Source organism: Stegostoma tigrinum, chromosome 5 (assembly GCF_030684315.1).
Source record: "Stegostoma tigrinum isolate sSteTig4 chromosome 5, sSteTig4.hap1, whole genome shotgun sequence".
NCBI classification, from domain to species: Eukaryota; Metazoa; Chordata; class Chondrichthyes; order Orectolobiformes; family Stegostomatidae; genus Stegostoma; species Stegostoma tigrinum.
This window is the reverse complement of record NC_081358.1, coordinates 30,889,176-30,909,563: the sequence shown is the minus strand read 5'-3', so window position 1 is coordinate 30,909,563 and position 20,388 is coordinate 30,889,176. Positions and strand designations below refer to the sequence as shown.

At 39.0% G+C, this 20,388-nt stretch overlaps 1 protein-coding gene across 4 annotated transcripts in view; it reads right to left on the bottom strand.

Annotated features, from left to right (window-relative positions):
• arfgef1 (ADP-ribosylation factor guanine nucleotide-exchange factor 1 (brefeldin A-inhibited)) overlaps positions 1 to 20,388 on the bottom strand; it is a 168,709-nt gene that overhangs the window by 22,623 nt on the left and 125,698 nt on the right. For all 4 annotated transcript variants that reach the window (XM_048528690.2, XM_048528692.2, XM_048528693.2 and 1 more), the window contains 9 exons: positions 16,850 to 17,008; positions 12,223 to 12,373; positions 10,264 to 10,363; positions 6,680 to 6,720; positions 6,417 to 6,586; positions 4,878 to 5,029; positions 4,246 to 4,418; positions 1,254 to 1,414; positions 770 to 900 (listed from right to left, as the gene is read on the bottom strand). In XM_048528690.2, the coding sequence (XP_048384647.1) occupies positions 770 to 900; positions 1,254 to 1,414; positions 4,246 to 4,418; positions 4,878 to 5,029; positions 6,417 to 6,586; positions 6,680 to 6,720; positions 10,264 to 10,363; positions 12,223 to 12,373; positions 16,850 to 17,008 (1,238 nt within the window). The remainder of the gene's footprint in view (positions 1 to 769; positions 901 to 1,253; positions 1,415 to 4,245; positions 4,419 to 4,877; positions 5,030 to 6,416; positions 6,587 to 6,679; positions 6,721 to 10,263; positions 10,364 to 12,222; positions 12,374 to 16,849; positions 17,009 to 20,388) is intronic.

Here is a 20,388-nt window from a genome sequence, read left to right as displayed (position 1 = left end):
AAAATGAACATTAACCTATACATTTACTGACAGCTTAAACAGGTCACAATGCTTCCGAACAAATAAGCCCGAGTACTAAACTTGACCTTAATTTTCCAAAACCTATGTAATTGATCTGTACTTAAAAAGACACAAACCCCTCCCTTGTAGAGGTGGCAAAAACCCCAGTAAAAAAACATGCTGCACTCATTAAACAAAAACTGGGCTGCCAGTTTTAAACAAAGTCTATGTGGACAGTATCCACACAGAATCTGGAAGGTGCCCAAGACCAACAATTTCAAGAAGCAACAGCACATTCCACCAGCACAACTACGAAAGCAGCTTCAGTTGGCTAATGTTTATATTAAGTTTGTGAGATTCCAATTCTGTATTACATGGCCTCCAATACCTCAGCTGAACAAGAACAGTTCTGAGGCAGGACAGCAAAACATTCTGAAACAGAGAAAAAGGCCCAACTTTTCAAATACTGGTATAATTCAAAACCACTTTGGTTAACATTACTTCTGCTGTTTGATTTTTATTCTTTGTAATAATATGATTTAAAATGGTAATCAATATTGACAATTGAAGTCATGGGGAAAGTTAAAATTGATTAAAATACACAAAGCAGTTTACAAGCTAGGTATACAAAAAACAAAAATCCACAATAAAACATGTAAATAGCTATAAAACATTGAAATGAAAAATATATGCTATCGACTTCATTATTTCATTGCACACAGCACTGTTGAAAATACTGCTTCATTACTCAGGGAAGACAGATTCTTACCGAGTTCTTACATCTAATTTGCATCTGTTAATTATGCATGACAGCTCGAACAGAATCGGAAACCATCCTCTCACCCAAACTCTATCTTCAGCAGCTACATTCATATCATCACTGGTGTATTCTTTGAATGCCTGTAATATATTTTGAAATTAAAATAAATTTACTTGTGAAAACACCAATCCTGAACAATGTTTGGGAAACTTTGCTCTCCAAACACATTGAAAAATGGTAATGTGAAAGAATATCTTTTCAACGATACTATTCTATTCCCACTTCCCTCTCCAAATTAGTCCCGAAATCCACACCATCTTCCTTAGTTGGGATCTAATAAAAAAGATGGAATAACTACTGCGAACTCACTGATGCAATGTTGAATATTTTCACATGATTAGTTACATCATATTGCAATTTTCAATAGATTATGTTTCAACATTTCCACCAGAAATATATAAAAGATCTACATATATAGTAACCAATGTTTCACCTGTGGTTTCTCTGAAACATATTTTGCACAATGACGAATGAGGCGGATTGCTTCCATACTTGTATCAGGAAAAGCAGCATTGCAGGCAAATTCTGACAAACATTTCACTGCATCTTGAAAGGAATCTATTGTTGCTGGAAAATACTTTGCAAATACATTCACTGTGAAAATAATTTCAAAAGATAAAATTTGTAAAGATGAAGTATATTAAAACTCATTATTAACAGAATTTTGAATTAACAAGTGATATTTTTGATTGGAAACCCACGTTAAGATCTAAACAGTCAATATTGACTAAAGCTTAATCATTGTGAATTAAAAGTTTGATTACACTTGCAAAGAAAACAACAGTTTTCTGTTGTTTGTTCTGAGGATTAAAAGTAACATTGAATATATCAACAGAAACAGCTTGTATAAACTTTTCTTAATCTTCAAAATGTGTCAACTAATTCAATAAACCCAATCATCATGGCTTAACGTTAGCTCATCTGCAAAACAAAATGTCACAATGTCTATCACCCTCCATTCACAGAGGATATTAATTACCAGTCTCCTTTGATTCTAATCATCAGACATGAAATGCATTTTAACAACTAGCTCTGCAAAACAATTTGCAGGCATGCTTTCATCATATTAGCAATACAATGTTGTATCAAACAACTATGCACATTTGAAAATATTTGCTTTCTTGCAAGACAGTGCCAGAACGTCACACCTCTGAATATATTTTTTATCTCCATACTGGTTGCACTTGACTTGTATTTAACTTCTGCTTTACAGATATTTTTCCATTTCATATTTATCCATCACATTTTTCGCTATTATATCAACCAAATCAATTCACTTGAGCACTACCTTTATTATCTGGGCTGTTGAGATGCACTTCACCAGTCCAAGTTTGAATTTTAAAGTAAAGAGAAGTTAGAATATCAAAATTACTAAAGTACCTACTACCTCAGAAGGCAGTTAACTAACTGAGGAACATCAATACATTGATGTATTCCAAGGGCAAGATATAACTTCTACCCCATAAATATCTGCTGTAATCTGTTCCCTTGCGATCTACTTGAACTTTGAACAGTTGTATTCTTAAGAAGGAACTGAGTTGAGTAAAATCTAAGTTTTATTTAAAGTTTTGCTTAGCTTCTCATTAAATCTGATTTATGATTGGACTTTATGATACACAGCTGAAGCCTACATTGTTTATTACTTGGAGAAGACTACAGTGATAATCCATCCTATTTGTAATGTATTCTCCATTGGTAGCCTTCTGAGTTTACTTTGTGAACGAGGTCAAATTTTAAATCCTGGTTACTAATTGTCTGTTACTATCCCAAATTAAATTTGCTTTAAGACAAGATCCCTGAAGCTTTATTAACAATTAAACTATAATTTTTAGATTAAACATTTCATTTAATGGCATTTCATAATGGCACATAACAATGAATTTCAAATTTTACATTTCAAAAGATGAGAATTTCCATTTCAAAAAGAAAGAAAAATCCGACTGCATAGAGTTCAATCTGATTGCAGGCCTCAGGCAAAGCATGGAGTTAAAAGATACGGCATACTTAGATCGGGGCCCACAGACAAATGTAAGAGCCTAAGATCCTATTTTCAAGTACATATTCCATTCTTGTACTATACTTTAACCAAAACCTAGAACGATTTGTAAAGTACAGAAATGGACGTGACTGTAACGAGAGGGTTTTGTTGCAAAGATCAGAAATGAGAGCAACTTGCGGCTGGGGAAATTACAACGTGACAAGTTACATATGTGGACACAGGGATTTGGAAAGGTATGAAATCAACACAAGCTAATAATTATATTGGGTTATATAGATATATATTGTAAGCAATTTTTTCCTAAATGGTTCTTTTATTATACAATTGTGTCTTTTGTTCTTTCATGGAATTTGGGTAGCACCGACAAGCCCAGCATTTGCTGCTCATCCCCAACCGTACTGGCATACTAGGGGGGCAGCAGTTTCAAGTCAATCACATTACTGAGGATCTGGAGTCACAAGTATGCACTATTGGACAAGGATAGCAGATTTCATAAAATACGTGACAGAACTAGAATAGTGATTGGTGATATTTGTAACGGTCATGATTATCAGCCTTACATTCTAGATTGATTAATTGAGTTTAAATTCCAATAGGTGCAATGGAGGGATCTGAAACTATGCCTCTAGAACATTAGTATGGTCCTTTAAATTTTAGTCTAGCAACATGACCACTACATCAGCAATTCCCAAAATATGGCAACAACAATTGGAGATTCCCATGAGTTAAGATACTAAAAGAAGTGATGAACAGAAGCAAAGAGTTCAAAAGTGAAGAGTTGGACTGTTTAAATTGGTCCAATACTGCTGATAAGAAATACAAACACATTTACTGAATTGTTTGCTGAATATTCAACTACAAAGAATTACTGATGAACAATCAAAAACTATCACGTCATACAAGTAATTTTATGTTCTATAATGAGTTTATCGCTGAAGTCAGATTTTCATTAAGATTAATATTTGCATCAACTCTCTGCATTGCTATTCCCTAGATTTAAAGAACAAGTTGCACAGCTGTAACAGGTATCAGCAGTATGCAGTAAATGAGGGATACACTTCAAAAGTGAAGTTGTACTCTGGTCAAACTGGGATCAACACGATGTGCATCAAGGTCTAGATCTTAGATAAAAGTGACTTCATTCACCCAACATAAACTTTCCATGATACTTTGTTTTCATGGAAAGGGCATAGAAAATTACGTTGCTATTAGACAAGGTACAAGACTGTGAGAGGTAAACAATAAGTCTTTATCCTAGATGGTTCTCCTTTACAATAGCGCAGGTCAAAAAAAGGTATGCACTCTTGTCCATTTTAACTTTAACTTTAGATTGAGGGGGTCAGAATTTATTTTTAAAAAAAATCATGGTTAAATGAATCACACTTTCAAAATTTCATACACTGCATTATACTGAAAATATACTCACTGACAATGTGTCCCGTGGTTTGAAATGCTAGTTCCACGATACTTTCATCTTGATCGGAGGCTGCCAGGTGAAAGACAGAGAAAATATTCTTCCACCCAGAACGAATATTGCCAGCCTGTGAGTTAACCATCTGAGCTATACACCGAACCACCATATCTCGGATTGTTGGTGATCTTCAGGTTTAAAAGAAAAAGTTTAAGAATACAAATGAATGCACATAACATAAATAGCTGTAAAGTCAACATGCGTATGATGAATATACATTCTTATATAAATTGCTTGAACTGTAAATTATTTAAACTAACCTAAATATCTACCCTATTTTTTACAAAACGATTCCCAAATACATAATCTAAAACACCTTTGCTGAAAATTACAGAACGTGAGCACGATTTTTGTATACAAATATCATAAGAAAAATACCATCCTCAACAATTTGTCTTGCTTGTTAAATTATTTAGAAATTATACAGCAAATAAAAATATGTAACACTGGACTTTTCAAACAGGAGACATTTTTACTACTGCCTATCTTTTACAATAGTTCCTATAGAATTTCTGGATGAAATTGAAATTTGACTACAGTAAGGAAACTCTATTTTTTAAAAAGATCTTGTTTGCTTGTAAATTTACCTGTTCTTTTTCATTATGTGTTCAAATGGTCTCAAGAAATCCTTCTGAAACCTGAAGTTAGCAAGTTCTCCTTTCTCTAAGAATTTCATTGATAACTGCCTCAGAGAGTCTACTGCAAAAATGGCAACATCTTCATTGGGATTACAGCCAACCTAATAACAGACAGGCAATACAAAATTCATTACACTATAAAAAAATTCACTTTAATCAAAGTCTATTGAGAGGTTTGATTTCATCAACTAAACATTATAAACCCATATGAGAAAATTAAATATGTTGAACAAAATAAATTTGCATTTCAGTGATGACATGGAATATTTTAATCTGATTAAACAGTCTATTGTAACACTGCAAACGAACTCAACTGAAAGTTAAACGATGAAGGTAATGGACCAGGGTAGAGGAGAACTGTTCACTAGAGGGTAGATTACGATGTATGGCAGAACGCAGCAGTAGGAAAAGGAAAAGAAAAAATTCTGGGGCTAAAGTTGAGTGGTGGCGATGATGGTAAATTGCCTTACTATAAATAGAAAATCAAAAAGCTACTGAACAGGGGGATTTGGGAGACCTTGTCCATGAATTGCAAAAAGACAGCATTTAAAAGCAGTGAGCAATAGTAAAACAAACGGAATGGTAGCCTTTATTTCAAAGAGAATGGAGTACAAGAGTACAGAAGTTTTGCTAAAACTACACAAACCATTAGTCAGATCACAGCTAGAATTCTATGAACAGCTGTAGGCCTAAAATTGACGTTATTCTTTCAGTTATGAATCTGTGGAATTCACTACCATAGACTGCTGTGAATGTCAGGACATTGACTAAATTTAAGGTGATAGACAAATTTTTCAAGAGTAATGGGTTTAAGGGTTAAGGAGAATAGGCTGTAAAAGGGAATGAGGCTAAAATGAGGTCAGCCATGATCGTATTAAATAGTGGAGCAGACTCGAGGGGTTAAAATGCCTACACCTGCTCCTAGCTCTTCTGTTCTTTTATAATTGCAAGATCAATTATCTCTTTAAAAATTACAGGTCTCAATGGGGGACGTAACAGAAAAAAGTATGTTATGAATGACCACAGGCAAGTGTGACTGGCCAGGTGACAAAAAGGTCAAAAGCTCTGAGGAACAAAAAACTTTAAATAAAATTCAATTTTCAATATTGGTTACTTTAATTAAACCTAAAAAGTCTTAAAATTAAATATCAAGTATTATTAGGGAATCAGCAGGTTACTCTGGGCAGGGAACGTAAGACACAGTAAGCAGCCAAAGCTTCCCCTCGACACCATTTATAAATGTGAAGCGTAAAGACCAGCAGTAGCTGTTTCTGATTGTATAAACACTGGCGTTCAAAAATCTATGCAAAAAAATGACCATGCTCAAATATAATTTAAAACGTGAATATTTCGCATCAATATTTGAGCTCAGAAACCACAAGTAGTAAATAATTATGTAAACATCCTAAAATATTTCTTCATTTGGATTAGTAAATAAGCAGACCTAAAATAAGCTCATGATCGATCAAATTACTTTCAGGAAATTACCTTATTGAAATGGTCTCCAATGACCTCCCATATTCTGGACCATTGTAGCCTTATTCTCCCCATGTTGTAATAAGATATCTCAACTATCTTTTGTAGACTGAACATTCGTGGATGTGTTGGTGAGGCTAACTCATCCATGGAAACAGCACAAAGCCAGCGTACGAAATCAACTGCAAATCAAAAATAACTACAATTTGTTAGCTAATGTGCCAATTGAGTAAAGTGACACGTAAATATTAAAAATATTAATAGTCATCACATACCAATAGCATTTCCATCAAGTCTTGTAGATCCTGTGAAAATTCTAGAATGCAACAAAAGGTGGATTTTTTCATTTTGAACATTACACATGAAATACACATGGCTCTCAATCACGTGCATCAAAGGTCATCAAATACTGGAAAAAGGACACAGCAGGCAAAGTTCACTATGGTGTTAACTGACTTTAATTGACCTAATATTGGCTGAGGAAATATATAGGAAAAGAAGTGGATGATTTCCTTAAACTCATACAAGAGAACTTCCTTGATTACAAAAATTCAGTAGGTTTGGCAGCACCTGTGGGAAGAAAATAGAGTTAATGTTTCGCATCTGGTAATTATTCGTGCTGAAGAATCAGCAGACTCGAAACATTAACTTTGCTTTCTTGCAGACCTGTTGAGTTTCTCCAGCAATTTTTGTTTTTGTTTCAAATTTCCAGCAGCTGCAGTTCTTTGTTTTGTTTTGTTTTATTTTAACCTCTTGACTATTATGTTTCCAACTCAAAAACAATGAAGACATAAAAACAAAGTTTTGGAAAAACTGAGTTCTGCAGCGTCTGTACAAGGAATGAGGACAGACTGTAGAAAATAGATGGTACAATCTTATAGGGAATCAAGAGAATGTCTGCATACAAATCTTTGAAAGCAGCAAGACAAATTGCAAAACCTATTAATACTTATTAAGGGCCCTTGACTTGACAAGTAAAGTTACTAAGCAAATAAAGGGAGAGATGCAAAACCTTTATAAAACACTGAACAAAAATAGAAGCTACTGGAAAAGCTCCACAGGTCTAGCAGCATCTGTGAAGAAAAAAAAAATCAGAGTTAACGTTTCGGGTCCAGTGACCTTTCCTCAGAACTCTTAGCAAAAATTGGCTGACTGTATTGTTTTGTGATTAATTGTGAATGTCAAACATTAAGGATGACAATAAACTTAGATATAACAAAAAGAAGGCTTACTACAATGCTACTAGGTATGAACAACTCACTGACTGATAGGATGAGAGAAATTGGAGTTGCTCTTGCAGCAGGGAAGGTAATGTGACCAATATCATGGAGAATTGTGACAGAACATAAAGAGGAAAAACCAGAGGGTTGGTAACCAGTGGACAGAGAATTAAAATAAAAGAATCAGTAGTGAAATGAAAACATTAAAGTGTGGCAAGTAGGAGCAGCAATAGGCTATTTAGCCCTTTGAGTTTGCCCGACCTTTCAATGAGGCAATGGTTGATCTCCTCCATCTTAACCATGTTGCTGCACTATTCCCATTTTCACTAACGGTTTTAATATGTCGAAGTCTATTGATGTTATCTTGCTCAAAGGCTGAACCTCCAGAGTAATATTTTTTTTTAAACGTTCAGAAACTTGATTGCACTACCGCATTATAGTGGAATCAGATTCAATAGTAAAAGAAAGCTGGTTTATTATGTGAAATAGGGAAAACTGCAGGCATTTGACAGAATTGTGGATTGATGAAATTACTGGGTACATCTTTCAAAAAGCTAGCACCCACAACAGGTAGAATGGCCACCTTCTGTTCTGTATTATTCTTTTACTTGTTCATTCACACAATAGAGTTCAATGCTACCTTTATTTGCCCTCCAAATAGCAGTTTAGTTCTTCTTGAATCACAGCCACCCACAATGTATAAAGATGCCCACAGTTGTAGTAGGGAGTGTGCTTCAGGATTTTGACTTCCAAACAGTAAAGGAAGAGTGATATAGCTCCAAGTCAGGATGGTGTGTAGTTTGGAGGAGAACTTGCAGATGGTACCGTTTCCATGTATCTGCTGGCCTTGTCCTTCCAGGTGGTAGAGGTCACAGGTTTGAAAGGTGCTGTCTAATTAGTCGTGGTGAGGTTTACAACAAACTTTGCCGATGGTACATACTGCTGTCATTGTACATTTGTGGTGATCAGAATACAAATTGTAAGAGTTGAAAAGGTGCCACTTAAGCAGATTGCTTTCTCCTGGATTGTGTTGAGCTTAAGTGTTGTTGGAGCTGCAGTCATCCAGGCAAGTGGGGAATAATCCATCACACTGGTGACTTCAGTCTTGCAGACGACAGACCAGCTTGGGGAGTCAGGAGGCGAGTTACTTGCTGCAGTAGTCCCAGCTTCTCATCTGCTTTTGTAGCCACAGCATTTACATGGTTGGTCCTGTTCAGTTTCTGCCCATTATTAATTACCAGGTTGTTGAGAGTAGGGATTTAGCTATGGCAATGCCATTGAATGTCAAAGGTTGATAGTTGGATTCTCTCTTGTTGGAGATGGTCATTACCTGGCAGCCATGTGGCATCAATGTCAATTGCCATTTATCAACCCTGCAGTGACGTCTTGTGGCTAAGACGACTCCAACAACTAAAACCAGCAGAGAGTTTTGTCATCAATTCCCATTGACTATACTTTTGCTAGGAGTCCTTAAGGCCACATCCTTTGTGTTCATTATAATACAAACTAGCAGAGAGAGTTTTGTCATCAATTCCCATTTACTTTTGCTAGGAGTCCTTGATGCCACGTCCTGTCAAATCTGCCTTGATATCTTCCCTATTTCCCCTCTTAAATTCAGCACTTTTGATTATATTTGAGCCAAGGGTGTAATGAGATCAGGTATTCAGTCATCTGAAAGAACACATATGACATTTGATAGCACTGTCAACAACAGTTTCAACCCTTTGCAGATGACAGAGTAAATGTACGAGGCAGTAACTGGCCAGGTTGGAGTTATTTGCTTTTTGTGGACAAGACAAACTGGAGTAAATTTTCACATCAGCTTGGATAAGGGCACAACTAGTTCTGGAATAGATGTCTTCAGTACAAATACTAAAACATTGCCTTCAATTTTTTTTCTTGGTATCACTAGGAATAAACTGAACTGATTGAAGGCTGGTATCTTTGATGATGTTGACCTCCGGTGAAGGCAGAGATGGACCATCCACTTGGTACTTCTGACTGAAGACATTTGCAAATGTTTCTGCATTGTCTTTTACACTGACTTCCTGGGCTCCGTCAGTGAGGATGAGAATATTAGTATGCATCCTCCTCGAGTGTTTTGTTTAGCTGTACAGCACCACGCATGACTGGAAACAGACCTCAGAGCTTTGACCTGATTTATTAGTTGAGGGATCACCCTAGCTATTGCATTCCTCCTCTTCTGTTTGGAGCACAAGTAATCCTGTGCTGTAGCTTTTCCACGTTGATGCCAAAATTTACATTATTACCAAAAATACATCCTAAACCTCAACAGACGTAGATCTGTAAATCCATCTCAAAATAGCTTGCTACTCTTACCACCCTTGTCTTTCGAGATGCTCCTTGAAATCTGTCTCTCTGACCAAGTTTTTAGTGATCTGTCCTAATATGCTGCAGCTTTAGTGAAATTCTGTTTGATAACATCTAATGAAGGACCTTGTTTTATGATGTTAAAAATGCAACTTAAATTAAGTAATTAAATAAATTATTTTTAGGTAAAGACAGGGTACTCCTACAATAAAGCAACATGAAATTGTCAATTAAGGTCAAAGCAGAAGTTGGACAAAGTAAACCAAAAAGAACCACAAAATGTACATTTGAAATAAAATTGATCTTACCGGTCAACTGCAACAACAACACTCTGAGAGCTCGTCTCACCAATAGATTCCTGGATACTGGCTATTTGCTTTCGGTCCACAGTCCCACCGACAAGAGTGCCTGAGTAGGCATTGAAACAAACATTACTGGATTAATTTTTTCAGTGTTTTTATTTGCACTAGTGCAAATTTTCAGATTGTAACACGAGATGCAATCTGTATGTGTAAACAATTCTAGACAGAAGAAGCAATTACAGAGAATTGCAAAAAACAATATAATTAAAATGAAAATGTTAAGTTTAAGAATTAATAGCCAGAATGGAAATTTTTAAATGCCTCAATTTGGGTTGCTCAGAGGAAATCTAAGGAGAATGAGGCAAGTCCAGATTAAATGTTTTAATGTCAACAGGACATAATTAAACATGCAAAAATGTATGTTCTCTGCTGCAGATTCCCTATGCATGTTAAATAGTTTCTACTGCAAAATTTAAAGCAACTGAATGGTTATAGAATCATGGAAACAGACTCTTCAGTCTAACTCCTCTGTCAACCAGACATCCTAAGTAAATCTGGTCCAATTTGCCAGCATTTGACCGATAACCCCTAACGCTTCCTTTTCATATACTCATCCAGATGCCTTTTAAGTGCTGGAATTACACTAGTCTCCACCCACTTCCTCTGGAGCTCATTTCATACAGGCACCACCCGCTGCGTGAAAAAGTTGATCCCTGGGTCCCTTTTAAATCTTTCCCCTCTCACCTTAAACCTATGCCCTCTAGTTTTAGACTTCCCTACCCTGGGAAAAGGACCATGACTATTCACCCTATCCATGCCCCTCGTGATTTTATAAACTTCTAACTCACCACTCAGCCTCCAACGGTCCAAGGAAAATAGCCCCAGCCTATTTCAGATTTTTTTTTAAATAGTTCAAATCCTCTGGCAACATTTTTGTTAATCTTTTCTGAACCCTTTCAAGTTTCACAACATCTTTCCCACAGCTGGGAGACCAGATGTGAGCAATGCATTTCAAAAGTAGCCAAACCAATGTCCCGCTTAGGTGCAACATGACCTCCGAACTCCTTTCCTTAATGCACTGACCAAAAAAGGCAAGCATACCAAACTGCTTTTTCACTATGCTGTCTACCTGTGGCTCTACTTTCAAGGAAATATGCAGCTGCTCTCCAAGGCCGCTTTGTTTGGCAACACTCCTCAGGGCCTTATCATTAAGTCTATGCAACCTGCCCTGATTTGCCTTACTAAAATGCAGCACCTCACATTTGTGTAAATTAAACTCCATCTGGTAGCACTTTTAGGATGACTTTAGGATGGCCTAAACACTTAAGAAAATGCTGCACAAATGCACGCCTTTCTTTCACGCTACTTTATTGAACCATTCCTCCAATTCAGTTCCTTTTCCCACTTTCCACTTCCTGTCTAATATTTGGTTTGTCAGAAATCATGCTGACGGAATGAACTGGAAACCTCTTTTATGATTTCTAGTATCAAATGACACGTGTCACTGTTTATAGGAAAACTAACTGAAGGCATGAATGTTGAGGGCCAAGACAAAACAAAAAGAGAGCACGGATGAGATTTTGGTGCCTGGGGATTTACTCCAGAAGGGGCTGCACATGAAAATAAATGAGAACTTGGAATGTTAGGCAGTGAACCAGTGATGGACAACCACTAAAAACGCAGAGGGTTGCATTACGTATGTTGTTTCAGTGTGCTGAATTTGATAGGTAAAGGACCCACCATAATCCATATTCCCAAGAACCTGCACAGATACTGGGCCATACAGAAGCCTCTAAGTCTTGCTCCATGTTAAATATGGTGACCGCAGGCAAGTACACAGAGTTAAAGTTGTTGAGCATTGAAAAAGTTGGCTTCACACAGCAATAACATTTTAAAGGAAACATCAAGACGTGGCCATGGTGCAAATTTATTCCAAGCATAAACTGACAAAGAAAATCAACTTACCCAGGCCCAAACTTAAAAATTCATCAGCTGTTTGGTCTCTGGATCCAGAAACTGATCCTTCCCGACCTCTAACTGTTCCAGAAATATAACGTGCTTTTACTCCAGTCCCTATTAACTGGGCCAGTTCCAGCTGACTGATGCATTTTAAGATCTATGAACATTTACAGGTACCAGAAAGGACAAATTTACAAAATATTTCCAATACATGACAAAATTAGAACTAAAAGTAAACAAGTTAAATTAAGGACATTGAAATGTTCTGAAATAATTTCTGAAGATTTATACTGTCACTCTTGAATAATTCACCTCAAAGTCAATTGAATTATACTGTTATAAAATACAGCTGACATGTTTATTAAATCATAGATCAAAGTAATTAATGTTACACACATACAGGATGAGACTTTACATTAAGCAAACATGGCTAAAATGCCCTTGCTAAAATGAATGCCCGACACTGAAATTGTGGTGAGAACTACAATTGAGGAACGTAGAAACTAAGCTAAAAGAAAAAATAACGATAATCCATGTTTTACAAGTGTCAAACTAATATCTTAGAACAGAAGAGATTACAGCAGGCAATAGGTCATTAAAGAACTGTTGAAATCTATCTTCAGTCACCTATAATGTAAAGGTTTAAGGCACAGAACTATTAGAACACAAGAGGCGCCCATTTGTCCCATTGTGTCAGCACTGGCTCTCTGAACAAGCATTTCATTTGGTGCCAAACTCTTAAGAAATCTCATACAATTTAGGGCAGATGTTAGATTCTTAGCAAACAAGGAGGTGAAAGGATATCATGGGTAGACCAGAATGTAGATTTGAGATTATGATTACATCAGCATGATCTTATTAAACGGAAGAACATGCCTGAGAGGCTGAAATGCTTACTCCCGCTTCTTGCTGTATGTTCTATTGACGGCCAAGAGCAGTAGCACTACTCTCCACTTTACAATTCAGTGCACACCAAGGCATGTGCTATGTTCGCAGCTCCATGCACCTCCACATGTCCCTCGCTATTTTAAGCCCTTCTCCACTGATCTCTTAGGACACCCTCATAAATTCTCAATACTTAGCCCATGATTCTCCAGATTTCACTTTTTCTCTGGGAATTACATTCACTACAGGTGCTATACTAAACAGCCCCAGTACTTAAAATATTAGAAATCATTGTAATCATACAATACGGAAGAGACCCTTCAGCACATCGATCTTGCACTAACAAAGCCACTTTAAATCTTATTCCCATCTTCCAAGACATGGCCCATACTATTGAACATTATGACCTTTCGAGTAGAATGTAGGCATTCTGCACAACAGTTGCCGAGTCTGCATGGCATGGTGGCTCAGTGGTTAGCACTGCTGTCTCAGTGCCATGTACCTAAGTTTGATTCCAGCCTTAGAAAGCTGTTTACATATTCTCCCCTTGTCTGCATTGGTTTCCTCTGGGTCTTCCAGTTTCCTCCCACATTAGAGGAGCAAGAAGGTTGATGTTTCGAGTCAGGCCCTTTTTCAAAAACTCCAAAACATCAACTTGCCTGTTCTTCTGAAAGACATGCAGGTTAGGTGTGGATTGGCCATGGTAAATTTTTTACAGTGTCCATGGATGTGCAGTCTAGGTGAATTAGCCCTGGGAAATGCAGGGCTGAGGTAGGTCTGTTTCATACTCTCTTGTTATTGATCCTTCAGCCACTGGAAAAAGTTTCTTTCTATGCATCCTGCCTATGCCCCTCAATCTTATAATCACTTTCAGGTCCTCCTCGGTCTTCTCTGCTCTGAAGAAAACGATCCGAGTTTATCCAGCCTCTCTTCATAGCTAAACGGCTTCATTTCAGGTAACATCCTGGTAAATCTCTTCCACACCCCCTCTAGTGCAATCATATTCTTCCTATAGTTTGAAAACTAGGACTGCACACAGTACGCCAGCTGTAGCTTTACCAAAGTCCCATACAACTTCAAAATAACCTCCTTGCTTTTATAACTTATGCTGTGGCTTTTAAGTCAGGTGTCCTGTTTATACAGTTACAGAGATGTACAGCATGGAAACAGAACCTTCAGTCCAACCCATCCATGCCAACTAGATATCCTAAATCAATCTAGTCCCATTTGCCAGCATTTAGCCCATATCCCTCTAAACCCTTTCTATTCAGATGCCTTTTAAATCTTGTGTGGAGGTGGAAGAACACAACACGTCAGACAGCTTCAGAAGAACAGGCAAGTTGATATTTTGGAGTTTTTGAAAAAGGGCCTGACTCGAAACATCAACCTTCCTGCTCCTCTAATGCAGCCCGACCTGTTGTGTTCCTCCAGCTCCACAATGTGTTATCTCTGACTCCAGCATCTGCAATTCTTACCATCTCTGCCTTTTAAATGTTGTAATTGTACCAGCCTCCACCACTTCCCCTGGTAGCTTGTTCCATACATGCACCACCCTCTGTGTGAAAGTTACCCTTTAGGTCCTTTTTCAAGTTTTCCCCTCTCACATTAAACCTATGCTCTGTAGTTTTGGACTCTCCGGGGCAAAGACCTATTCACCCTATCCAGCCCATTTTGCATCTCCCTATAGCTCAAACCCTTCCTCCAACCCTGGGCAACATCCTTGTAAATCTTTTCTGAACTGGTATTCAAGTTTCACAACACTCTTCCTATGGCCTGCCCTCTTGACTATCATATTAACCTCATATCCATTTTCATGGGTCCATGCACTTCCTACTGCCTTGATATTCAGTGAGTATTCCCTTGGCTCGAAACTTTAAAGTGCATCACCTCACACTTCTCAGTGTTAAATTCCATTTGTCCCTGATCTGCCTATGTGATCAATCTGTCTGTCATCCTGTAACCTAAGAGCTTCTTCTGCACTGTCAACCACCCAGCCAAACCTCATGTCATCTGCAAACTTACCATTCCTCCTCCATTTTCTTCTGTATGTTTTATATACAGCATGAAGAATAAGGAACACCAACCTCCAGTCATATTAACAGCCTTCTTACATCACCTTCAGTTACAGAGCACTAAGCCAATTTTGGAACCAACCTGCCAAGTTACCAGGGATCCCATGTGTTTTATCTTTTTAATCAGTCTACTACGTGGAATCTTCTTAAGTGCTGTAATTTATACTAAATTCACATCAACTGCACAACCGTTCTCTACACGCTTGGTCACCACCTCAAAAAGATTCAATCAGATTAGTTATCTCCCTCTGATAAAGCCACACTGACTATGCCCGATTAATGTGTCCTCTCTAAGTAGAGATAAATGCTCTCCTTCAGAATTTTCTCCAGTGGTTTCCCAGCACCGAGACTCACTGGTCTATAATTCCCTACATTATTTCTACCACCCTTTGTGTTTCTTTGAACTTTCTTGTACTAGTCATGTTCCCCTTGACCACTCCAGTTGAAATACCATGAACAATTCTGGTCTACTTATCTAAGAAAAGACAAACTGACAATGAAGATTCATTTGGCTGATCTTGGATACGGAAGGATTATTTTATGAGGAGAAATTAAATAAATTGGGCCTATAGTCATTGGTGTTTAGAAGAACAAATGGCAATCTTATTGAAACATACAAGGTTCTTAGAGGATTTGAAGGTTTAGAATAGTTTATTGTCATTGTGGGAGCGTATAGGACCAGATGGCATAACGTCAGAATGAAGGGTTATCCAATTAGGACAGAGACATGGAGAAATTTCTTCTTGCAGAGAATAGAGAATCTATGGAATTCCTTACCCACTCAAGGCTGACAAGGCTGGGTAGTACAGTTTATGCAAAGATGGAGATAGATTTTGAGTCAGTAAGGGAATCAAGGATTTTGGGAAGAGGCAGGAAAGGAGAGCTGAGGATTATCAAATCAGGCATGATCTAATTAAGCAGACCTCATGCGCTAAATGGTCTACTTCTGCTCCTACTCCTAATGGCCTGGTATTTATGAACATGGCAAGAAATCATATTTCAAAAATCACAAACAGGGCCTGCCATATAATCTAACCAACCCTCTTTGCTTCCAGTTTCCATGCTACAGAATGGTTTCCCTTCTCTCTAGTAATATTGGGGCCCTGAGAATAAATTCTAGTCAATACATCAATTGTTAGGTACTTGGCAGCAATGCAAACTTAAAAAAGCATTTTCTCAGGTATGAGAAACATCGTTAACCTTTTTAATTTGGTTATCTGCTGGAAATTTCATGTAAGAAAGGATGTTGAATTCCTGAATGACAATAATCCAGTGTAACCATCAAGCTTTATGATGTTAACAAGTATTGCAGAAATAGTGTAAACTCTGAAATTGCATTGTACTTCTGGAACAAATGATTAAACAGGGTTTGAAAACAAAATTTCAGCCAATCATGACCCTAAACAAAAACCCTAAACAGGACAAGCAAATTAATTTTCGAAACAATGATGTGATTACAGTTGTCTGAAATATGAAGATATCTCAAATATTTGCCAGGACACCATTTTATAAATTTGATAATACTCCAAGGGTTCAACATTTTGCCTAATGCACAATGAAACAATTCACAACACAATACTTCAAAATTCCATCTCAAAGGTTTATATTCTCAACACAAGTCAACAAGTTTATGCCAGTCTCAGAAAGGAAGCACAGCAGTAAATATTATTTCATACCTCATGCCAGGAGGTCCCAAGGTAATTCCCATCTGTGTGAGCCACCGTGATAAGTGTTTTGATGGTATCTATGTTCTTCTGCTTCATTTCAGTAATGCCAGAACTGGCCGTTAATAAAGTAAATCGTGCCAGGGCCTGCACATAGGCATCTCTTTCGAGCTGTTAACATAATTGTTGTAATTAAAGTCATTTAAAAATGCAATAAAAGATACTATAATACTTTATTGCTTAGCCCCAAATGTTCATAGCTCACTAACAGTGTTCACAGTCCCATGGGAAAACTAATTTAAATAGAACACGTAGCTCCTGGTCCCCTAAATTAAGACTGTTTCTCTGTACAGAAAGAGAACGGTGCTTTCTTGTCAGATGAACATTATCTAGATAACGGCTCACTGAGTTTGATTAAAGCACCAAACCCAGTGTTTTGATTCATAGCATAGTCAGTATTTGTTTTTAAATCAGAGATTTGAACATTTTCATCCTGAAAATACCGTCATCTAATATGAACACACTTTTACCGATCAGATCAAGTTATTTGGAAAGCCTGCAATAAATCTTCGAACCCCAAAACAAACCAAAAGTTAATGTAAAGCATATATCAGTTATTCAAGTTTCTTTATGTTTTACACAATCACATCCATATGACAACGTTTTAAGATAATAAAATGTGAGGCTGGATGAACACAGCAGGCCAAGCAGCATCTCAGGAGCACAAAAGCTGACGTTTCGGGCCTAGACCCTTCTTCAGAGAGGGGGATGGGGGGAGGGAACTGGAATAAATAGGGAGAGAGGGGGAGGCGGACCGAAGATGGAGAGTAAAGAAGATAGGTGGAGAGGGTGTAGGTGGGGAGGTAGGGAGGGGATAGGTCAGTCCAGGGAAGACGGACAGGTCAAGGAGGTGGGATGAGGTTAGTAGGTAGCTGGGGGTGCGGCTTGGGGTGGGAGGAAGGGATGGGTGAGAGGAAGAACCGGTTAGGGAGGCAGAGACAGGTTGGACTGGTTTTGGGATGCAGTGGGTGGGGGGGGAAGAGCTGGGCTGGTTGTGTGGTGCAGTGGGGGGAGGGGATGAACTGGGCTGGTTTAGGGATGCAGTGGGGGAAGGGGAGATTTTGAAACTGGTGAAGTCCACATTGATACCATATGGCTGCAGGGTTCCCAGGCGGAATATGAGTTGCTGTTCCTGCAACCTTCGGGTGGCATCATTGTGGCAGTGCAGGAGGCCCATGATGGACATGTCATCAAGAGAATGGGAGGGGGAGTGGAAATGGTTTGCGACTGGGAGGTGCAGTTGTTTGTTGCGAACTGAGCGGAGGTGTTCTGCAAAGCGGTCCCCAAGCCTCCGCTTGGTTTCCCCAATGTAGAGAAAGCCGCACCGGGTACAGTGGATGCAGTATACCACATTGGCAGATGTGCAGGTGAATCTCTGCTTAATGTGGAATGTCATCTTGGGGCCTGGGATGGGGGTGAGGGAGGAGGTGTGGGGACAAGTGTAGCATTTCCTGCGGTTGCAGGGGAAGGTTCCAACCCCACCACACCCGGCACCTTCCCCTGCAACCGCAGGAAATGCTACACTTGTCCCCACACCTCCTCCCTCACCCCTATCCCAGGCCCCAAGATGACATTCCACATTAAGCAGAGATTCACCTGCACATCTGCCAATGTGGTATACTGCATCCACTGTACCCGGTGCGGCTTTCTCTACATTGGGGAAACCAAGCGGAGGCTTGGGGACCGCTTTGCAGAACACCTCCGCTCAGTTCGCAACAAACAACTGCACCTCCCAGTCGCAAACCATTTCCACTCCCCCTCCCATTCTCTTGATGACATGTCCATCATGGGCCTCCTGCACTGCCACAATGATGCCACCCGAAGGTTGCAGGAACAGCAACTCATATTCCGCCTGGGAACCCTGCAGCCATATGGTATCAATGTGGACTTCACCAGTTTCAAAATCTCCCCTTCCCCCACTGCATCCCTAAACCAGCCCAGTTCATCCCCTCCCCCCACTGCACCACACAACCAGCCCAGCTCTTCCCCCCCACCCACTGCATCCCAAAACCAGTCCAACCTGTCTCTGCCTCCCTAACCGGTTCTTCCTCTCACCCATCCCTTCCTCCCACCCCAAGCCGCACCCCCAGCTACCTACTAACCTCATCCCACCTCCTTGACCTGTCCGTCTTCCCTGGACTGACCTATCCCCTCCCTACCTCCCCACCTACACCCTCTCCACCTATCTTCTTTACTCTCCATCTTCGGTCCGCCTCCCCCTCTCTCCCTATTTATTCCAGTTCCCTCCCCCCATCCCCCTCTCTGAAGAAGGGTCTAGGCCCGAAACGTCAGCTTTTGTGCTCCTGAGATGCTGCTTGGCCTGCTGTGTTCATCCAGCCTCACATTTTATTATCTTGGAATCTCCAGCATCTGCAGTTCCCATCATCTCTGACAACGTTTTAAGTTGGTTTTGAGCAACTTCAGAAATTAAAGTGATGCATTATTCCAGAAAATACCAGATACAAGAACATGAATTCTCCCCAACAATAAATGTGGGCATGCCGCGACATACTCAGAACAAATATACTTCATACAGGTGACTTTTTAAAAAGCTGAACATAAGTAGCTGGTGTCCTCACGAATTGTCAGGATCATGATCCTGAAAATTGTGACTTTTGAGTGGAAAAAGCTTTAAATAAAGCATTGATTTCCATAGGAATCAATTAAAGTAGTTAGGTTCTGCAAAGGTTTCTTTAGCAGAGGAAATGCAATTAAAACATTATGCCTGTATGTTCAAATTCAAATACAGTACCACCTGTACTTCACGTTTGGTAAAGAAAATACGTTTTAAAATATCAAAGAAAATAATATACTATTCTGCAGTACTGGTAGTTTGGCCAGGCTCCATCTAATGGCACAGGCTGATCAGTGCAACTGAAGTCCCCAATACTACCTGTTTCTGTAGTGTAGTGGTTATCATGCTCGCCTCACACGCGAAAGGTCCCCAGTTTGGTGACATGGTGGCTCAGTGGTTAGCACTGCTGCCTCACAGTGCCAGGGACCTGGGTTTGATTCCACCTTCAGGCAACTGTCCATGTGGAGTTTGTACATTCTTCCTGTGTCTGCATGGGTTTCGTCTGGGTGCTTCAGTAAGGCTGAAAGGCAGGCAGGGCAACAAGGGATGGGCAATAAATACTGGCTAGACAGCACCGCACACATCCCAGGAGTGAATATTTAAAAAAGGCACTTCTCTCATAGCCAGAAAAAGGAATGTGTGTATGTAGGACAGACACTGCTATACTGGACGCTAAAACAAAAATGGCAACTCGAAATCAAGAAACAGGTCCCAATGAATAATGTTAAGTGGGGCTATACAACTACCTATATGAATTAACACCAAAAACTTCACTAACACTGTGACATACATTTCTGTCTGGTTCAACTTAAATCCAATCTATGGAGATTTAGGAGACTGGATAGATTTAGGATAAACCTACTCTTACAAAACTATTTCATTAAATTCTTTTGGACCAAAACAAGTTGGTTCATAC